We start from the raw sequence: 14,535 nt of genomic DNA, 5'->3' as shown, positions 1-14,535 counted from the left end.
TTGCTCTCAGCCTGCAGCATCCAAGATTTCTATTGCAAAGGTTAAAATACAGTCCTGTAAATTGGAGTTAAATGTTTTTTAAATATAAAGATGAAATGTGATATAATCATGTACAATCTTCTTGGGGTTGATATGTCTGGTTGATAAAGGTCATTGGGTTTTGTAAAACAAGTGGGGTTTGTGCTCTGAATTTGTTGTGCTTGATCCTGGCTTTGGCCTCGCAGTTGTTGGTGCCGTGAGGCTGTTTGGGAGTGCCTGTATGTCAAGTTAAAGGTAGGAGCTCATCTGTGGCTGGGGAGAAAACAGGGACAGGGCACAAGAGCCAGGGAGTGTGCTACAGCAGGGTACTGCAGCTTCTGACCTGTGTCTGTTATGTGATTAACATCACTCCCACTACACTTTTTTGGTGAGCAGTGAGTAAAGGCAGTAATCTAGATATTTAATTGCTCAAACTGTAAAGCAGATGAAACTGCTTAATTGGTGTTACAAGTTGTTACTGAAGTGTTGTCATGGATGTCAAGAAGTGTTCATATTCTAACACAATTAAAAGACTGAGTTCTTGTAGCAGTATCTGAATGCATAGCTCTGTTTGTAGCTCTGGTTGAGGACTAATTTTTTTTTTTTTTGTGGTTGGTGAATTTGATTTTCCTAACCATGCTTAGCATTTGGACTCACAGGGAGCTTATTAATGTTAAACAGAGTTTGGGGAAGCTGAGATGGGACTGGAGGAAGAAGACTTCTCAAATGTTCCTTTGTAGACTGGTAGAAAAAATTTTGTCGTTAAAGCTTGTGTTGAATTTGTACAGCACTGCTTATATGGAAGCAAACCATGGCATTTTGAGCATGGAACAGAAGAAAAATGCACTCTGCATGTTGACTCTTCATTCCAAAATGGCTCTTTGAAGAGCACTGATTTATTTAACATAAAACCTTTTGGTCCCTGATGAAGTTGCCCCAAGTTAAAATGCATGTTTTGTCCTAAATTTGAGAAGAATTGAAATCAATATCTGCATAAACCACAGTCTGTGGCAGGTGGGCATGTGATGTGTTGTCTTGCTTAGTAAGGTTGTAATAGCTTATGAGAGCTGAAGGAGAAGGAAAGGGTATGTGAATAAACAGACTTTACTACAGGCTTCGTAGTACGGACATAAAATAGTAAAGGAAGTGATAGTCAATTCTTTTAAAACTGGAATAATACTGGGCTTTGTAAACCCCAGATACCCTTCTGTCAGCTGCACTCTCACCATTCCAGCGCTTTACACGGTGGTTATGAACGGACTGATTTCCTGCTGCCTCTCCAGCCGCAGTTGGGTCGCGGCGCCGCTGTCGCCCCCGGCCCCGCCGGTCCCGGTGCTGCGGGCGGGGCCGGCCCGGGGGGGCCGCGCTGCTGTTGCCATGGCAGCGCCCGCCGCCGCCGCAGCATCCTCCGCAGCAACTTTCCCCAGCTCCAAAGCCAGCCACGGCCGTCGCGGCGGCCGACAGGGACGGGACGGGGCGGCGAGGGTCCGTCGGCGGCTGCGGATCGGCGGCCGCTGCCTTGTCCTGCCCCCCGCGCCTGCGGAGCGCCCGCGCCCCGCCTGCGGCTCCCCCGGGGGCAGCGCGGAGCCATTTTGCCGAGCGGGTGGCTGGAGGGTCCCGGTCCCACTCGGCTCCGTGCCCCGTCCTCCCTGACACCTTCCCTTCTCCGCTCTCGCCGGCGGCCGACGCGCGCTCCTTCTGCTTGATCCCGTCCTCAGGCAGGAATCGCCCAGCATGCCGATCGCCCACTTGCTGGAGCTATGGAAAGGGATAGAGGTGGAGCCCATGGAGACGGAGGTGAGCGGCTGCGGGGGCGTGCGGCAGCGGCGGTGCCGCCGGTCCCCCTTTCCCGCCGCGGAAACACCGCGGTGGTGCCCCAAACCCCACGAAATGGGGTGTGATGAGCATCTCTCGCCCGCTCTGCTCGCCGCTGAGGGCGGGGAGCCAGGCGAGGCTCGGGAACCTGTTGCCTCCCAGGCGGAGCCGTTCGGAGCGGTAGCCGCGGAGCCCGGGCAGTGCGGGATGTTCGGATGCTGATGCCCGGAGCGCTGGGGTAGCTGGAAAGGAAAGAGCGTATACAACAGATGGAAAACCGACAAAGCGGGCTGAGTCGGACTCAGGCTCGCGTTTAAGCATGAAGTATGTGATCTGTAATTTGAGGCTCGAATAGGTCCGTGGACCTCGCTTGGGGTCTGGTTACCCATTTGCACACTAGATCTTAGCGTAAGGCTGTGCTTTCCGGATCGCACTGGAAACACGATGCTGTGATAATTAGCTGGCTGCTGTGCTGCGTGTGCTCGCAGTTTATCTTGCAGCGTTTTCATTACCTTCAGTCTAGGGTTATCTTGTGTCAAGAAAGACATCATTCAAGTTCGAGAAGTGTTTGGACAGTGCTCCCAGTCACATGGTAGGATTCTTGGGGATGTCCTGTGCAGGAGCTGAGATCGGTAATCCTTGTGGGTACTTCCCTGCTTGGGTTAATCTATGATTTTATGGTTTTTGTACTGTAAAGGGGACAAGGTACGTTACTGAGTATTTCTGGGTCTATTGAGCAGTGCAAAAACCCCAGAGTATTTCAGGTCAATTGTTTGTAGCACAGGATGCACATTTGCAACAGGCAGGTGGTAGAAGTAGATGAATGAAACTTATGAGGTGGGGGGTGTTGGTATTTATTTTTTAATCCACCCATCCCCTTGTTTGATTGAAATACCGTAAAAGGGTTTTGGTGAGAGGGAAAGATGGGAGTGTAACTGAGCCAGACAGGTTATGGCAAACACAAAACACTTGACTCAAAAGGAGCTGCTGAACTGCAGGAAAGGTTTCATGCAAGGTGTTAATTAGTACATGTAAGCAGTTCAGCATAAGTGATAACGTCATGTATTGTACCAGCACTGATAATTCTGGAGTCCCTAGGTTAAAAACAAAGCTGTGGGGACTTGTAAAGGTTTAAATCATATAATTCACTTCTGAATACTGTCACTTGTTCCACTTTGTGGGGTGCATGGAATCTGAGTGCTAATAAACAGGCTATAGCTGGGAAGATATGAATCCTTCCTTTTGTTTTGAAGTCAGCTGACACCTTGTTAAATCACTTTCACAATGACAAGGCTTGTATAGCTATATTTATGGTGAACAGTTTTCTGCTGAATATTGTAGAAATGGTGCTCCCTTCCTGTCTACCTTTCTGTTGACTGGTATTCAAAGTGCATATACATGGCTGGTTTTTTTCTTCCTCCTTCCCTCCTTTCTAAAAGTAGTTTGTTTTTTGTGGGCCTAATGTTTTTCTTTCTGGCCCAGACAGAAAGCACATCAGTCATTGCTTTTTCTGTTGTCAATTTCTGGGAAAAACTCCCCAGGGGTAGATCACAGGATAAATCCTGCTCTAAAGCCCAGTGTACATCACCTGGAACAATGTCATTGTATTGTCACCTCTTTTGCTGGTAGAGACCTACTCAGATCTTTCTTTCAGAAGAAACTGTGTGGCTCTCCTTACCAGGGATAATTGATCTATTGTAATTATAGTTAATCAGATGTGTGGGTTTGTAGGTTTTGGTGGTGCCTTTTTTTTTGTTTTTCCTTTCCTGCTTGAAAGAACAGGATAGCTGAGCTACACTGTTCTATCACTTCCTGAGATTTCACTTGCAAGAAGTTGAGGATTAAAGAATTGAAGGCATAAACCCCTGCAGTTTAAATAGGAACAAGACATAAAACACCATTTATTTGTTCTATTTATTGCTGTCTCTAAACACAATAAAGACATGCTATAACTTTAGACCATTTTAGATTATGCTGTAGATAGACTTGCTAAAGTGCTGTTTGCTCAAATCTAGTAAAAGCACATGTAAATTAATTTCATCTCTTGTGGGCTCTTGTCCATGAAGACATTTTCAAACAGCAGAAACATTTATTCTTTAATGAGCTGAATGCAGCTTAAACACTAGTGGTTGTACTGATTCAAGAGAACTGTCATGGTCTCTGAATCTGTGTGGGATAAAATGTTTTCATGGTTTTCTGCAAGTTGTTCTTTTTCACAGAAGCTTTCACAGTTAGTAGACAAGGAGGGAGACAGTTTAATTCTTTGATGCATATGGACGTCCTTCTCCTTCCCCTCCTTAATGCCAAAAACCCTTTTAAAACAGAGACATTTATGAGTGTCTGTGCATGACTCAGGTGAATGACTTGCAGATATTAAAGACAGCTTTTATAGTAAATCAATCACTTGATAAGGAAGAGTGCATCAAGGGCATGTTCTATATTATGTTTGTGAAAAGGATGAGTAGAGTGGAATACTGCTCCTTTCACCTGTTGGCTCAGGAGGCCATTAGTTGTGTTTGACAGGTAAGCAAGAAAATTGGGATATTTGCTGTTCTAGGATTTCTTTGAGAGTAGGCAAAGCTATTGATCCCACTCAAGCTGGATGGATAGGATAGTGAATTAGAGCCTTGGGAATATTTTTCCTGCGAAAGGGTTGTGTGATCAAGCTTTATGTAATCTTTCTACCTGTTTTCCAATGGGTTCATCACCTAATGATTTTAGGTAAGCACAGCATTTAAATGGAAGCTAAGTGTTTAGAAAATTTGCTCCTATATTTACACACATATTCTCTCTTCCCAGCAAGAAACTATGTTCCATTCCTCTAGTTCTTTCCAATAATAATCTTTTGTTCTTTATTGATTCTATGACAAATGTGGCTTCAACTATTCATCAGTAATTTTAATAGTTCTTTATGCTTTCTTCTCTTAACATTTTGTATATCTTGGAGAAAGCAGGTCCCTATGGATTCAAAAGTTAATTTACCTGTGCAAAGTGTGAAGAATTAAACAAGCCTATTATAGTAGGATAAATTGAAAGTAACATAACTGCCTAAACATAAATTGACTAGACCTTGGCTTAAAATTGACTTTCTTGGTAGCATATATTTACAGGATTTTTCTTCTCTTTTCTCCTCTCTGTTTACTAGACTGTAGTGGAAGATGCTGCCCCGGATGAAGAACCTGTAAAAGAGGTAAATCGGCTGATTCATGGATCACACAAATGTTAACAAATTATTATAATCATGTTTTGTCTTCCTGAAACAAAGTGTCTCTGGTGCATATTTTCCACATGCTTGTAGCTGTCAAGATACAAACCAAGCCATTTTTGGTCTCTTATTACAAGGTCAAGTGAGGGATAAAAAGATATGCTCAGCTAAAGGTTAGAGAACTTTATTTTGCACATGTTGGCTGTGGATTCTTTCCAAGAAAGAGCCCACAACTTCTTGAAGTACACAGTTTTCCTGCAGAGAAGATTTTGTAACGATCTTAAAAAGAGTAGCTGTCATATTAACAAGGTTTGTGTATTGTAAATTGTGCATAAGTTAATTCCACAGACTGTTAAATTGAAGTCATTACTGCTTGTTCCCTTGGCTGGCTCTTCACCACAGCAAGACTGAGCTAACCCTTTGCTTCAAGTGAATCTGTTTATATTATTTTTGCACTGTACTATTGTGCTCATTAAGACAAAGCCAAACCTACAGGAAAAGGTAAGTCTTGCCTCAGAGCATTTAAATGCCAGGTAAGTCATATGAAGATATAAAGCAGGCAAGATCAAATGATCTTTCACTATTATAATGAGCTGAGGGCAAAGCTGGACCCTGGTCCTGTGTGTCACTTCAAGGTGCTGCTGGTTTGTGCAGAGTGACCCAAGGGGTGCCTGATAGATCATCAACCTTTTGCTGATGTCCAAAAGCAAAGTAGACTGAATCCCTCGAGGACTGAAGGGAGGCTGCAAAGATGCATGTCTAAGTAGCCACCTTTTGAAGATCAGCTTCCTGCTATCTCTTACTCCTTGAAATATAAGACTTACCTTTGATGTCTGGGTATCTGTGGGGATGTGTTTTTGTTAACTTTTATTATGTTAAAGGCATTGTTTAACCCCCTAATGATAGGAAGGAGGAAGAAATCTCAGCTTTGATCTCTGAAATGAGTTCAACTTCCAAATGGATTTTTTTTTCCCCCTTCCATTACAATTTCTTAAAAAGAGCGGTTAATTACTCTTTAAAAAGCTTGGGGAAGAAATTACATGCTGGTAGCTTGGCTCATCACTTTTTTTGACGCTGTGGCTGACAATAAAATTTCTGGTTTTCTGGTTTTAGGAGGACTTTTGTGAATATAGCCTTCATTCCCCAAGTTAATTCAAACCTAGTTAATTTTCATTAGGGATGCTTCTTATAATTTGTAAGGTTGAAATTTGGTAGAAAAAAATGGCATGTAATGAGCTCTTGTATAGAAACCTTAATCCTGTGTTCTCATTTTCTGATGTAATCATTGCAGTGTGCAACTTAATGTCCGTAATCTGTTTCTTTCTGATTTTGTTTTTCTCCCTTTCTCTGCTGCAGCCATGCTATTTCAGCCCTTTGCTGGCTCAGTCTGTAAGCCTCTTCCATTTCCATGGGATCTGTGTCCTGCTGTAGTGGTATCGTAAGAAAGATCAGTCTACACCTCAGGTGACTGATAGCTGTACTGTGCCCAGCCCCAAAGAATTTTTTTGTTTGTTTGTTTGGGTTTTTTGTGGTTTTTTTTGTTTTTTTTTTTTTTTTTTTGTTCAGAGACATTGAAGAGTGACTTAAGGAGTGAATTTAAATAATGTAATGCAATTTTTCATCCTGCTTAAAGGATGTTTTTGCAAATTGCCTGCCTTAGGCTATGTTGGCCTCTGGCTGTTTCTCCCATGCTGCATAGAGTGTGGACAAGTGAGATGGTGGTAAAATGCATTGTAAAAACTGCACTTCTCCTTGTTTTCTTAGTTGTGATTTTCCTGTTGATGGATAATTTCTTTAAACATCTTGGGGGCATAAATTAACAGGATTATTGGATAAAACAAGTGTTCCTGAGACACATCTTGGCCTTAGAGCACTGTGTCAGTTCTGCTCTAGAATTCTCACCCACATTACCAAGGGTTGCCATCAGAGCTCTTTCCTAGGATGAGGAACATCCCACAGACACTGTTAGTCCTGCCACAGAAGCAAGTAGATTAGTGGATGGAAATTTCCTTAAGAGGATTCTATACTCCTGCAGCAGTTATTGCTTAGACCTGTGGGATGCAGTTTTTCCTTAAGGGGTTCTTTTTGACAAAATGGCCTTTTCTTGGTAGAGAAGGATAAGTCTGACCACCTGTGTTGGTTAGAGGCCCCAGCATACTTAAGGGTGATGTGTCTTGTGGTCTAGTCTAGGTTAAAGTGTTGGCATTCTATCTAAACTTCCTTGAAGGTGCAGCTGGCAGCAAAGTTCTTTGTCATGTTTTTCTAAAATAATGAGTATATGTGCAAAACAGCTCACAGTCCTTTGAAATTGCAGCATTCAGAAGCTATCTTTTAACATTACTTTGAGCTGTTTTACCCTTTCAAGGGAATATGTATGCTCTAGTTCAAACATTGCATGGGGCTCTTAGGGGAAGTAGAGCAGATAGGCAGTGGAAGTGCTGAAACACAAACAGAACTGCAGAGCAAAACTGAAAATGGCAGTACCTAGGCTTGCTCTTTAACTCCTGTGCAGTTTCCAAAGACATGTAACTTCTGCTGATACTGTGTGCACTGGTGAAAATAAAATTGGAGGGAGTAAAGGTGGATGCTCGGTGTGTAGCTCATGGCAAGCACATGTTGCAGGTTCTCGCACCATCTACAGTGAGGATACAAATTTATTGGATTGTCAATGAAATATTGAGTCTCTATAACTAATGGCAGTAACAGCTTGTGTGATACTTTTTAGGAACTGAAGGAAAACTGCATTGAATTATCACAATGAATGCATTGAATTATCACAATGAAGAAAAGATGAAATCTGCACATCAGTGGAAATTTTATTTCTCTTGCTCTAGTGCTACTGTTATCAAGACAATAAAATATAAAAAACTGATGTTGGAATGTGCCTCTGGAGGTCATCTAGCCCAGCCTTCTCCCTGCCTTGCTGAAAGCAGTGTCAGTGGTGGGAAAGTGCTTGGCACTGCATCCAGTTGTGCCCTGAGTGGACCCTACAGGCTCTCTGGGACCTGGTTCTAGTGTTTGATCACCTAAAGAGGAAAAGAAAGAATTCCTGGTTCAAATTTCCTGTGTTTTGGTTTGTGCTCACTGCCTCTTGTCACTTCACTGGAGATACCATTTCAAAGAGTCTTGTTCGGTCATTTTTATTTTCTCTCTTTGGGTATTTTTATATGTGAATAAGACACATTCTCCATTCTTTCCTTGTCTCCTGCATTGTGTTCTTCAGGGGGTACAATTCCAGCTTTCTCAGAATCTTTTTTGTAGGTCAGATCTGCTCCTCCATTGTTTATTTTTGTGATTCACCTTCACTTGCTCCAGTATGTTCATGTCTTTTTTTTTTTTTTGAACAGCGTAAGCTCAGAACAGGGCATCACTCCAGATGTATTAGCAGTGCTGAGTGGAAGAGAAGGATCATTCCACTAGACCTGCTGGCAACACCTTCTCTAATACAGCCCAGAGTGCTGTCAACTTTCTTTGCCAGCTGGCTCAATTCAACTTGTCTACCAGGATGCCCAGGTCCTTCTCTGCAAAGATGAATGCCAGCTGTCTAGCCCCTAGCCTATAGCATAGGGTTATTTTTCTTGGGGTACAGAACCTTGCATGTTCCTTTGCCAGACTTGAGGATAATACTGTTGGCCAATTTCTTCAGTCAGAAAAAGTTCCTCTGGACACAGCACAACTGTCTGGTGTTATCAGCTGTTACTGCATTTTGTAACACCTACAAACATGTAAAGTGTGTACTCTGCCCAATCATCCAAATGATTAATGAAGATGTTAAATAATCCAGGGCCCAGTCTTGATCCCCGGGGTCTGCCAGTGACTGACTCCAACAGAACTTTGTGCTGATCACAACCCTCTGGGTATTGTAGTTCAGTTTTTGACCCATCTCACTGTTTACTTACCTGATTCGATCAGTCCTTCATCTGTTTGTCTGAGCTGATGTAGGAGACAGTGTCAAAAGTCTTAGTTGAAGCCTGCACCTTCATTCTTCAAAATTGTGAAGGCTGTCAGGTTGTTTAAGCACAATTTTCCTCTTTGCAGATCTATGGTGACTACAGCAAATAATTTTCTTGCTATTCATATGCTTGTGAATTCTTTCTAGAGAGATTTGATTCATCACCCTTTCAGGTTTGATTCATCACCCAATCCAGGTGAACCTGATTGGTTTGCAATTTGTTGGATCTTCCTTCTTGAAGAGAGGACCTACATCCTTACTCACACCTCTCAAGAAGCTTTTCTAATTGCCATGTGTCTTCAGAGTACTAAGAGTGGTCACCTACACAATTATATTGGTCAGTTCCCTCAGCATTAATGGATGTATCTCATAGAGTCCCACATTATTTTCGTAGGGTATGTTGTGTTTGTTTAGATGCCCCTAACCTGACCCTCCTCCACCAAAGCCAAATCCTTCTTTCCCACTCTTTTTCAGGAACTTGGGAGTCCTAAAGGCTCACAATTACCAGTAAAGACCATGGCAAAGAAAGTACTGGGTACCTCGCCTTTCCTGTATCTTTTGTTACTCTATCTCCTTTCCCACTCAGTAGCAGGACCAAAGGTATTCCTTTTGCTGCTGCTGGAACTACAGCAGTCCTTGTTACTCTCTGCCTCTGTCACCAGGTTGAATTGCACATGGGCTTTGGCTTTCTTGACACCACTACTGCATGCTTAATAGTCTTCCTGCTGCTCCTGGGCACTCATGTCCTTCATTTAGATATACTTCTCTTGCATGCCTGAGGTTTTTCAGATGGTCCTTGTTCATTCATGCAGGCCTTTGGCTGCCTTCGCATGAGACAAAAGTGGGCAGGGTGGCCAAATCCTGAGCTAGGAGGAGTGGTGATCCTTGAAAATTATCCAGCTGTCCTGTACCCCTCTTTCTTCCGGGGTCATTTGCCATGGGATTCATCCAAGCAGGTGCCTGAAGGGAACCAAATCTGTTCTGATGAAGTTTGCAATTGTGATCTTGACTTTTGCTTTGCTCTTTTGTCTTGGGATCTTGAGTTTCTTCTCATGAAAACTGCTCTGGAACTTCAGTCTTGACCAGTTCTTTGTTATTTGTAGGGGTCAGGTCCAGCAGAACGACTTCCCTTATTGGCTTGTTTATCACCTGTATCAAGTATTCATCGATGCATCAATCTCTTGGATTGCTTTTGATTTTCAGAAGATACCAGAGTGGATAAAGTGGATTCTTTTGAGGATTAGGATCTGTGCATGTAAGGCTTGTTCCTGTTGTCTGAAGAAGGCTTCTGCTTTTTCCTGGACAGGTTGTCTGTAGTAGGTATGCACTACTACAGGTGTGCTGAGGCACATCTCTGCCAGCGTAATGTTGAGCCACCAGCAGCAGCCTCTCTTTCAACGGGGCTGGAGCCATATTCAACTACAGAGATAAGAGGGAGTGCTTCTAGGTTGTTTGTTGTGATTTTCACTAGGATTATGTCAAAATAGCTCAAGCAGTGCACACCAATGCTACAGTTGCTGGTGTGTCTATGTCTCATGAAAAAAACAGCAGTGAACTTAAAGCAGTTCAGAAAGTTCAGAACGTTCTGGTTTGCCATTGAAAGGGTTGCTTTTCTTGTGGAGTTGGAGAGGTTGTTTTTTTTTCAGTAGTTTCTGGTGAACTTTCACTTGTCCCCCACCTCAATTAAAGGTCTCAATACACCTGGTATGGAATGTTCAATTCATTATAAAACTAGATGTGTGTTGGTGATGATTTTTAATTATAAATGACTGCACAGCGAAGGAAAAAGAATCTACATCTCCATGGTTGAGCTTGTAGGTCACAGGTTAGCATGTGTATTGAAGTCCTTCAAACAGAATAACTTTAGTTTTCTGCTGCTTTGTGAGTTGTGTTTTAGTTGTCAGGAATGGTCACAGAACACAAGATATTTCTTGGTGTTTATACGCACAAGAAATCTGTACCATATTAAAAAACTAGGCCTGCAAGAGGAGCTTTTCCTTTCAGAGAAAAACAGATAGGAAGATTATTTGATGATAAGGGGTATGGCACAAAGTGTAGCGAAGTAAAATTTCATAATATGATATAAAGAACTTTTGAGGAGGGAAGCCTGGCTTGGGTTGATGGAAGACAACAACAGGTTTACTGAACATACTGGTATTTTTCTTCCTTCAAAAAACCAAGCAACCAAACCCAACAACAACCAAACACTCAGAATTAAGGAACCTTGTTTAAGAAAAAGGTTTGAAGTAATGATTTTTTTTTTGTATCAAGTAATGTTTTATAATTACAGTATGTAATTGTAAGTTCAGATATTATGCTACACACCTTTCTAAAAGAAATAATTGTAGGCATCTATCTGGGATGATAGGTGCCTATTTTCTCTCTATACAAATAGATGCTCAATGAATTCAAATACAGGCCCTGACTGGAAAATTATGACCTTGCATAGATTCTTACAAAATTGCTCTGGTGATGTATTTAAGAAACAAATTATTTTGCTTTTCCACATTCTTTGAGCATGTGTTGTAGGCAGTTTAAGCTGTTTTGCTTAAACTTTTTCATTAAAAAAAAAAATCCCTAGTATTTAGCTCTTATGAAGGATTTGGTGGGTAATAACTTTGTAAGTTGATTTTTAGAAACTGTTTTAATTCCCAAAATGTATTCCTCTACCTTGCCTATTGTCTAACACTTTTTAGAGTAAATAACTGCAATTTACAGTGGAATAAAATTGATCAGGCAACCAACAGAATGTTGGTTTCTATTTAACTCCATGAAAAATGCTGTATAATAATGTGTGTCCTTGATAAAGGCTAAAGGTGTTGTCATTGACTTTGTGTGGTTAAAATGTGAGGGGGACAGCTGGGGTCATGGAATGAATGAAATGTCTCCTCCTTCTCTTGCACCCCAGAGCTTGTGTTCAGAATCCCAGCAATGAAGGGGAAGCTGGCAGGGTTACAGCTGTGCTACTCTTATGGAAATAGAATTTTGTTACTTCTGATTATTTGTAAATTGGTTTCTTGTTGTCACTGTCTCAACTGAATTAAAACAGACATAGGGGAGCTATCAATATAAAAGGAAAGCCTATTATTTTTTTCACTTTTTTTTCTGTCTGTCCCCTTGTATGTTTCATGAAGCAAATAGAGACATAGAAAACTTCCAATTTTGGCAGTAAGAAGTGTGTAGAAAAACTTTCTACATTATCTGAAAGACTTGTGACATTTGAACCTAAACATATAGGTTTAGCAACATTTATATATGATATCCCAGTCATATGACACTTTAGGTTTTAGCTGTTGTTATTGCACTGTCACTGTTGCTTTTTTGAATTACTGCTTTCAGGCAGTGTGCTGTTATGGCTCTGATGCATTGGAGAGAAGACAAGAGCACTGTAAAAAAAACTTCTTCAAAAGTCTGTGGATGTCCTGAAACCAAGGAGTTTTCAGCCCCTCTGGCTCTCTGCACTCTTTGCTAAATGCTGCTATCTGTAGTGAATGCTAGCCTTCATTGAAACAGTTCTCTTTGTGCTCAAAGGGTGGCAGATTCTGTTTCTCAGAAACCTTAGTCTTTCACAAGCAAAAATGAACTGTCTCCATATCTCTTGAGACCCTAAATGATCGATTTTTAGCTGGTAGAGAAAGTCGCTGATAATTACAGTTGGCAGCAGAGCTTCCCTTGAGATAATAGCTGGTGCTCCCTCCTATTGAAGTGTAACTTCTACCTGGGTTTGCCTTGATCTTCTTGAACCTTTATTGAATCAGGACCTTGGTGTGATGGTGATTTGATCTTTGTTCCGGATACTCCAGGAAGTGCTGATGCGCAGTGGCGTGGTGCAACCCGCAGAGTTCAGGGACAATGCATGCGGGGGTGTGGGTTTTGTTGGCATGTTTTCTGTTGTGTGCTGGATTTTTAGGTTTGCAGTGTTTAGCAATGGAACAGACAGCTAAACAACCAAATGGTTTTTTGCCAAGTGGACTCTAAAATGACCAACTCTGATTTAATCAATTATACAGGCACATGGATGCCAGAAAATATACTGTATTTGGAAGCTTTTAACATAAACATTTCAGACTACACTGCAGTGGTCACAACTGAGCAAATGTCATGCTGAAAAGGGAAAAGAGGTTCTGGCAGCATTTGCAACACGTAAAATGCTTCATGGAATTAGACTCCTTGATTTTGAACAAGGGTTATTGCTGAAGACAAATGAAAGTTCATCTGGGGGAAGCCATTCCCTCAAGAAAATAATCTTATACTGTAATGGCTGTTGGTGCCCGAGAGCCTGCTGGCTGTGAGTGAATTGTGTCATCAGGAGAGATGAGTCACTTGGCAGTCCCTAGAGCCAAGGATAAATTGTTTCTGTGATGAGTGTGGTGCCTTCTAGAGAGATGCGTTATTTAAAATGGAAACAATCTACAATTTACATGCAGATGGTTACAACTCTAGAGTGGAAAAACAAAATCAATTTTTCTTCATTACAATGAATTTGTAATTAATTGTAGAATTGTTTTAATTTTTTTTCCTACTAGATTGCTCTAGTTTTCTTGCTCACTCTGTGGTTTGTTCTCTCCTTAGAACATGGTGTTTTGTATTGAAATGAGTTCTTTGAATTTTCTACTCTTCTTTCCTGCTACTTCCAAGGTTAATAAATAATTTTCATCTTAAGGAAAAGTAATGTGACAAAGAAGCAATATGGGCACTGTTATTTTGGAAGAAAGTGTTTCTCTGACTGCTTTATTACAAAGATTTCATAGGAAAAATCAGAAGGTAGGTCTAAATTGAAAAAAAATTGAAAATATATTCTCAAAGGGGCATGGTTAGATGCAGAAGAGTTATGTTGTTATTGGAGATGTCAAGTATTAAGCTTCTGTTTCTAAGTAGTTATGTGCTTCATGGTGTAGTCTATTTTTTTCAAGACTTGACTAGTTTTCCCTGCTAACTAGAAAGGGAACTTTTTGGTAATAAATTAGTCTGGCTGCATTTTGAATGGGTTTTTTTACAATATTGTGTTTGTGAAGTTAACTATAAGTTCCCAGCTGTTCAAAGCTTTGGTCCAGAATCTATGTGGAATTCCTGGTACATCTAAGTTTCTTGAAGTGTTGGTATCCTGATCAAATGGCCTCTTTGTAATCATGTGGTAGAAACCTGAAGTCTTCTAAACATTTCAGTTTTGGATGTGAGAAGTTTTGCAGATGACAAATTCTGCCCCTGCTCAGACTTGTCTCATCAAAAGTGGATGTGGATTTCTTGATTGCTATTTTAGTGTTTATTTTGTATATGTTTTCTCTCCTTTTTAATTGTGTGAGGTCAGTAATTACAGTGATTACTGGATTTGTTTACTCTGGCCTAGAATTATTGCTTCTGATAACAAACATCAAACAAAAAGAGAGGGAAAGCACAGTGGATTCCAACTAGCATTCACATATATGATGGATGATCAAAGTATAATCTCTTTCATTGGTGTCTTCTGTTATTTGTGGTGGTCTGGGTTTTGAGTGTGCAGATTAGGCATATTTATTCATATTTAGAACTTGAACAAGTAGTCTCA

General features: G+C 41.2%; 1 protein-coding gene across 1 annotated transcript in view; it reads left to right on the top strand.

Annotated features, from left to right (window-relative positions):
* The first annotated feature begins 1,650 nt into the window (after positions 1-1,650).
* RPS6KA2 (ribosomal protein S6 kinase A2) overlaps positions 1,651-14,535 on the top strand; it is a 282,009-nt gene continuing 269,124 nt past the window's right edge. The window contains exons 1-2 of the mRNA XM_066546696.1: positions 1,651-1,815; positions 4,979-5,023. Coding sequence (XP_066402793.1) covers positions 1,753-1,815; positions 4,979-5,023 — 108 coding nt within the window. The 5' untranslated portion in view covers positions 1,651-1,752. The remainder of the gene's footprint in view (positions 1,816-4,978; positions 5,024-14,535) is intronic.

The sequence above is a fragment of the Molothrus aeneus genome, chromosome 3 (genome assembly GCF_037042795.1).
Source record: "Molothrus aeneus isolate 106 chromosome 3, BPBGC_Maene_1.0, whole genome shotgun sequence".
NCBI lineage: Eukaryota > Metazoa > Chordata > Aves > Passeriformes > Icteridae > Molothrus > Molothrus aeneus.
This window is presented reverse-complemented; position numbering and strand designations above follow the sequence as displayed.